Source organism: Macrosteles quadrilineatus, unplaced genomic scaffold (genome assembly GCF_028750875.1).
Source record: "Macrosteles quadrilineatus isolate MER2022 unplaced genomic scaffold, UCM_ALF_1.0 Scaffold_478__1_contigs__length_60669, whole genome shotgun sequence".
NCBI classification, from domain to species: domain Eukaryota; kingdom Metazoa; phylum Arthropoda; class Insecta; order Hemiptera; family Cicadellidae; genus Macrosteles; species Macrosteles quadrilineatus.
This window is the reverse complement of record NW_026543071.1, coordinates 36,270-43,782: the sequence shown is the minus strand read 5'-3', so window position 1 is coordinate 43,782 and position 7,513 is coordinate 36,270. Positions and strand designations below refer to the sequence as shown.

At 38.5% G+C, this 7,513-nt stretch overlaps 1 protein-coding gene across 1 annotated transcript; it reads left to right on the top strand.

Moving 5' to 3' along the window:
- Positions 1-6,044: 6,044 nt before the first annotated feature.
- LOC128982537 (uncharacterized) lies at positions 6,045-7,007 on the top strand. Its single transcript, XM_054401493.1, has one exon. The coding sequence runs from the start codon at positions 6,045-6,047 to the stop codon at positions 7,005-7,007; it is 963 nt and encodes a 320-aa protein (XP_054257468.1).
- The last annotated feature ends 506 nt before the right edge of the window (positions 7,008-7,513 follow it).

Genomic DNA, 7,513 nt, shown 5'->3' with positions numbered 1-7,513 from the left:
TTGGTATGGTGAGCAGGTGGAAAGCAACTATTTGTTTGATTTTCGAAAAGAAATCCTCGAGTATTGTATCTCAGATGTGGAAATTTTAGCACAAGCCTGCTTAAAATTTAGATCGATTTTTCTACAAGAATGCAACGTTGATCCTTTTTTTGAAGCTGTCACAATAGCTAGTGCGTGTAACCTAGCTTATCGTCGAATGTTTTTACAACCCAACAAAATAGGTCTTATTCCTAAGAACGGGTATAGACTAAGGAATGTCCAATCAATGGTGGCAATTCAATGGCTATCGTGGGAAGAAGAGAAACGTGGCATTAGAATAGAACATGCGGGTAGAGGTAAAGAGATTGTGGTCAAAGGAATGAAGGTAGACGGGTATGACGGAGAACAGATTTATGAATTCCATGGTTGTTTCTGGCATGGGTGTTTACGATGCTTTCCGTATGATCGTGATGTTCCGCTAAAGGATGACCCGTCAGATAATCTCAACTTACGTTATGAACGTACAAAAGCAAAAATGGAGAAACTCGGAGACAATACAGTGGAAATGTGGGAATGTGAATTTAGGAAAATTAAAAAGACGGAAAATCTGAAACACCTCGACAGGTTACCGATACTCGATCATCTCCCGCTTAATCCGAGACAGGCATTTTTTGGCGGGAGGACTGGAAATGTTAAAACCTACCACAAGTGCAGCGAGGGAGAGACCATACAGTATGTTGATGTTTGTTCTCTCTACCCGTATGTGTGCAAGTACGGTAAATATCCAGTTGGACACCCCACTATATATGTAGGAGATCGGGAGTGTAGACAGAGAGGTATTGATGTCGAAGGACTATTGAAATGTAAAGTTCTACCGCCTCGTGAACTCTATCATCCAGTGCTCCCTACAAAAATGAATAGTAAACTAATGTTTGTTTTATGTGCGACTTGTGGGGAAACGCAAAACCAAGGCGAGTGTAATCACGAGAGCGGAGATAGGGCGTTGACCGGAACTTGGACGATGGATGAAATAAGAAAGGCTGTAGAAAAAGGTTATACTATTCTCGATATGTATGAGCTCTGGGAGTACGAGGTGGCCACATATGAAAAAGGGGGCTTATTTACAGATTTTATAAATAAATTTCTCAAGATGAAGCAGGAAGCTTCGGGATACCCAGAATGGTGTGAGACAGACGAGGATAAGCAAAAATATATCGACGAATATTTCAAGAAGGAGGGTGTCCAACTTGATAAGGATAAAATTTTAAAGAATGGAGGGCTTAGATCGCTGGCCAAATTGATGTTAAACTCATTCTGGGGAAAGTTTGGTCAACGCGAAAACCAGACAAAAGCTATGATTGTTAGGGACGCCAAACGTCTTTTTCAAATGTTAACGAGTCCAGAGATATATGTAATTAGAATACAGATAGTAAGCGAGGAAGTTGTTTTGGTCGGCTGGGAGTATATTGAGGAGATTGGCGAAGCTATGAGAAACACAAACGTAATTATCGCGGGATTCACGACTGCGCAAGCCCGACTTAAGTTGTATGAATATTTAGAAGCTCTGGGAACACAAGTTTTATATTATGACACCGATTCTGTGCTTTTTGTATATCGACGTGGATTGTATAGTGTACCAACAGGTGACTATCTCGGCGAAATGACCAATGAGTTGGTTGAATACGGACCTGGTTCTTATATCGTCGAATTTGTGTCAGGAGGACCAAAAACATATGCTTATCTAGTTTGGTCTACAAATAAACAAGCTCTTGTGTCTGTTTGCAAAATCAAAGGTTTAACATTAAATATGAAAACGTCAAAAAAGATGGGGTTTGAGAGTTTAAAAGAAATGGTTCTCAGTGAGGCTACCAAAACTATTGAGATTGAAGAAAACAGAATACGACGTACAAAAGACAGAGATATCATCACCATTAGCGAAATCAAAAAATTTAAAATCACAGGTCCAAAAAGGAAACATGCTGACAACTATGATACTCTTCCATATGGGTACAAAAAACAAAGACTCACCTAGTATTCTCCTCCTATGCCAGAATCAGTAGACGCATCATCCACTAGAAATATCTCCCATTCATCTCCCCACCAATCAATATCCCCAAACTCACTATCCGAATCACTATCTCCGAAATAATTAAATATAGGATATAATATATAATCTTTAATTAATTCAGTTAGCACTAATGTGAACGCGATCATTTTAGCAACTGATGCGCACATGTCCCCTGGAGCGTTTCTGTTTAGCACATGTTATCCCCACTCTTTAGCTACTTGAGTGTCGTGAAAAAAGTTTAAACCGGGGCTGTACACTTGTGGTTTGTAACTTTTAAATCCAAAATATTTTATCAAACACACGAGCAAAATACGTTTTAAAATAGACGTTGCATAGGTTTCTTCTCTCACAAAATTGAGTGTGTGTGTGTGTGTTTGAGATACAGTGGCCCACTATTAGGCAGCATTAGTAAGCCCTGGTAGGTTGGTTGAGATAAATCCTATAGGTACTCGGTTACCACATGGTCGCCACCTACTAAGGCTGATTGAGTAAGACCTTGTAGGAAAAATGAGCTAAATCCTATAGGTACTCCCATGTGTCACTGTGTATGAGGTCCCTGGCGCAGCCGAAAAAAAAGCTCGTAAACCGTTATTAGTGAGATAATAGTGTGATAGTGTGATTGTGAGGGAAGTCTCTCTCTGCGCGTCATACCAGGGGACACGCGTGTTGTAGGTAATTCCCGACAGCCGGGTCGGAAGGGAGGTAAGAGACCTTCAGTCTGCTTACCACAGCATACAGCGAGGTTGGGGCTGTATGGGTATTGAGTTGTTCAGCTCAATACCAGGGGGACGGAGGCGGCAACTAGCTTTGCGGAGGCCGCCACGTAGCTGCAGCGGTGGAGGGGCTGCAGCATTTCTTTGGGGTAAATCAAAAGACGGCGTATTATTTGTGTCATTATAACAATGGATGTTAGACGTGCAATAGCTGAGGAGCTACATAAGCCAGCTAGAAAAAAATTCCCTAGACGTAAAGTCACTCTTAAAGGGTTAAATGATCTGTATCAGGCAGATCTGGTAGAGATGCAACCATATGCAAAATTAAACAAAGGTCACCGTTATATAATGACTATGATTAATTGTTTATCAAAATTTGCGTTTGCTGTTCCACTGAAAGACAAGTCAGGTCCTGAAGTTGCTAAAGCACTTGATCCAATATTGATGAAACATAAGATGAAAAACTTTCAAACCGATCAAGGAACTGAATTTTTTAATAAGCATGTTAGTGCGTTGATGAAAAAATATAATATCAATCACTATTACACATTTTCTGAGCTAAAAAGCGTTTTTGTTGAAAGATTGAATCGTAGTTTAAAAGAACGAATGTGGCGGGAATTCACCGCGAGAGGGACATATGAATGGTTAAATATACTCCCAAAAATCGTATCTAATTATAACAACACAGTGCATAGTATAATCGGAATGAAGCCAAAAGATGTAAGACAAAAACACGTGAAAACTATATTACAACGAATTTATAAAAATAAGCCAGTATCGAATAAACAAAAGTTTAAATTAGGTGATAGTGTACGGATAAGTAAGCATAAAAAAGTCTTTACCAAAGGTTATCTACCAAACTGGACAAACGAAGTTTTTAAAATTTACGCAATTAAACCAACGAAACCTATAACATATATCCTTCAAGACCACAATGGTGAAATATTAAAGGGGGGTTTTTATACGCAAGAATTGAATAAATCAAAGACTGGGGATGTATATTTAGTCGAAAAGGTGTTGCAACGTAAGGGTGATAAAGTAAAAGTCCGTTGGCTTGGTTTTGATAAAAAAAATGACACGTGGCTCAGTAAAAATGATATTTTACTGTAGACACACGGTCTCAGTCTTCTTTTGGACGTCATTCAAGCAACATGTCGCAAAATCTGGTTTTTCCCAAATACATTAGATATTGTTGTGACTTAAAATGTTTTATAACACCAGTATGCCATGTTGATGGATTAGCCTGCCACACGTGTGGGTCGTTTGGCTATTGCAGATGTTGCTGTAAAACGTATTACAATCAACAGAAAACCAAATTGGAGTTGATGAAAAAGAAACAAGATCAGCAGTGGTCTCCCGCCTGAGGTATGTATAAATGTTAACATATGTGCAACATAATTAGTCTTTCTTCAGCAATGCGCGTGGCAGTACAGAAACCGCCTCTGGCAATAAGAAACTATGATGAGTATCTCGGTGAGGGGTCATGTTCTAAAATTAAACACGGACCGTTATTCCCCCCATCAATCCGGGCTATTCTTTCAGGACCTAGCAACTCAGGCAAAACGAATATAGTGTTTAATTTATTATTTGATCCAAACGGTCTAGTTTATAAAAACATTTATATATTTTCTAAATCTCTTTACCAACCAAAGTACAAGTTTTTACCCAAAGCATTACCGAAGGAGATTGGATATTTTGCATATGATGACAATGGGCTAGTATTACACCCAAGCAAAGCTGAACCACATTCAATTATGATATTTGATGATATCTCGTGCGAGAAACACGGTAATATCAAAAATTATTTCACAATGGGTCGACATAACGAAATTGATACTTTTTATTTAGGTCAAACTTATAGTGCAATACCCAAACAGTTGATCAGGGACAATGCGAATTTTGTAATACTTTTCAAACAGGATGATATGAACTTGCGACATATATATAACGATCACATTACCACCGACATGTCATTTGATAGGTTTAAACAGTTGTGTGCGCTAGCGTGGAAAGATAGCCACGGGTTCTTAGTGATTGACAAGACTCGAGATCCCGATAAAGGTAGATATCGTATAGGATTTGACAGTTTTATTGAGGAGTTATAATGGTTAACATCTATGCTTACAACGACCTCAGGGGTTATAATACAAAGCTGCATAATGTCAAATCAAATTTGTGTACCTACTACTATTCGAATAAGAAAAAGTTTTGCGGGAATTATTGTAGTAGAAAAGGGCGTCATGGACACAAATTCAATAGGAGGTGTTGGAGACACAAAGTACCCACACAAAGCGCATTATTACCCCCAGTTATCTTGCTAATGATATCTGCTAGTGAACGTATGTATAACCGTGAAATGTGGATTAAGTTTTTGAATAAATGTGAAGAGAAAAAAGTCCCCCTTGAACTGGTAATCTATCACGAAGATATGACTAACTGTACGGTTAGAGAATCTCATAATATGATTTCAAGATATCGCCCGTTTCCTGATATGTTTGGCAATGTTTTACCATTGCGCAACCGTCACGGTAGCATAAACTTTACACAGATATACCTAAGAATGCTTGAGTATGGTTGCAACATTCCACATGCAGCTAGATGTATAGTATTAACTGAACGGTCTCTACCTATACGATCCCCTCTAACAATATACAGAACTGCAATTGTATCAAAATGCCATATTGATGTGAGTTATAATGTTGCGTATGGTCCAGTACCACCTATACCTTCGGGCTCTCGTGGTAAGCCCTATGCTGGTGTAAATAATCTGTGTCAAGGACTATTTACAACGGAATTTTTAAAGGCTGCGTTACCAACTTTACAACAATATAGCAAACACTTTGGAATAAGCTTTAATAACGGTGTATATACGATAACCAACCGTCAGCTGTTTGATCAATGGCGCGAGTTCACGGGTGCAAATCCTAGTGAATTTTGGCTATTAAATTCGTTTTTGTTACATCACAACAAGATGAAACGACCAATATCATTTTTACAGAGATATATGGAAAAAAGTGACAACACTGAGCGGTATACCGTTGCGGAAATACCACAATGGAGAGACGGATGGAAAAGGACATATGTTTTTCGTGATTGGTCGAAAAATTATATTATTCCACAATTTGATACAGTGTCAAAAAGATACTACCGAGATATCGATATTAATTCTGGTATATCTTTGAGAGAAGTGGTGCGCTACTTGCGTAGCCATAAGAAACGTGCATTATTTTTTCGACAGGTTGAATTACCTTAAGAGTCGCAGTGTGTAGAGCTCATTATCAAAGATGACGCGGAAGAATAAACATCTGACCCTGCAAATAGCAGAGTTAAAAGAAGCTGTTAGACGTAAGTTTAGACAGTTTAAAGATGGTAGTGTAGAGAGTGAAAGATTATTAGAAAAGCAATACAAACCATTAATAAGAGAGTTAAAGAATGTGGAACCCAAAACCGAAGTCAAAGTTGAACAGCTTTCTACAGATGAACCGATGGATTATGAGAGTGATGACGATGATTATATTGGTCGACCATTTAAACCAGAAGCTATATCAACGCCTAGAGCTGAAACTAGTCAGTTGGAAGAGGTTGTTTCGTCTCCATCAGGATTTCAAACCGCATCTAAATACATCGAGGAACAATTTCATAACTCATTGACTAAAAAGTATATGACACAGTTTATAAAAGACGTCGGCGGAAAAAATAGAACTATAGACCATGACTATGGTCCACGGTTGGGTGAAAATGGAAAAACGTTGTTGGTTGGGGATAAGGTGGTAGAGTTTGATACTGACGGCACTATTATTATTAACAACACACGATATCCACCTACTGAGGGAATATACGAACTGTTATTTAAAAGACTACCAAACAGTGATGTGTATACACAAGACGACCTAACTACATATAAGAGTATTTTAATCGCGACAAATGCTCACAAAAAAGGTTATGACTTTCACAATCAAATAAGACGAGACAACAATTTAAAATATAGACACGTGATCAAAGATCTGTTTCCCATTAATAAACAGGGTAGAGGAATATCGTGGAAAAGTACAAAGTCTCGCGATATAGTGCATTGGGATAATCCCAACGAATTAGTAGATAGACTTAAACTGTTGGTGGCATCAGCTGAAACTGGTAACACCTCACATGGTAATGAGATTCTTAATATTGTAGAGGAGCTACACGAAGCCGGATATATAAGGGGAGCAGGTAATAGTAGATTTAAGTCACTTTCACAATGGGTATAGACAAGTTCGGACGTTACACAAAAAAGGAAAAGGCTCTCCCAGGGCCAAAAGGGATCGGCTTTGAATTAACAGAAACGGGGGACTTTAATATTCAGGGTAAAAGATTATGCAATGTTGAAGACCCATACGATAGCCTAGATGCGATCAACTTTAAAACTCATTCAAATTCGTTTTTGAATTGTATGACCAAGCAGAGTGGTCATTTTGATGCTCAAAACTCACGTGTATGCAATATGGCTGCACCAATTGACATTCATGATGCTGTATCAAAACAATACGTAGATCTGCACACTCCGTTAAAACTTTCTGACGCAACAGCATATTCAATCCATCAATACAGACTGCAGGATGTTGCTTCGCCGAAAGGAGACGGAGATGCTATTAATTTATCATTTCTTAAGGAAAACGCGATAGTTTTAGGTGAAAATAGATTGTTTGATGCAAAACAGAAGGTTATACATAATGTAGCTTCTCCGGTAAGTGACAAAGATGCTGTAAATCTCGAG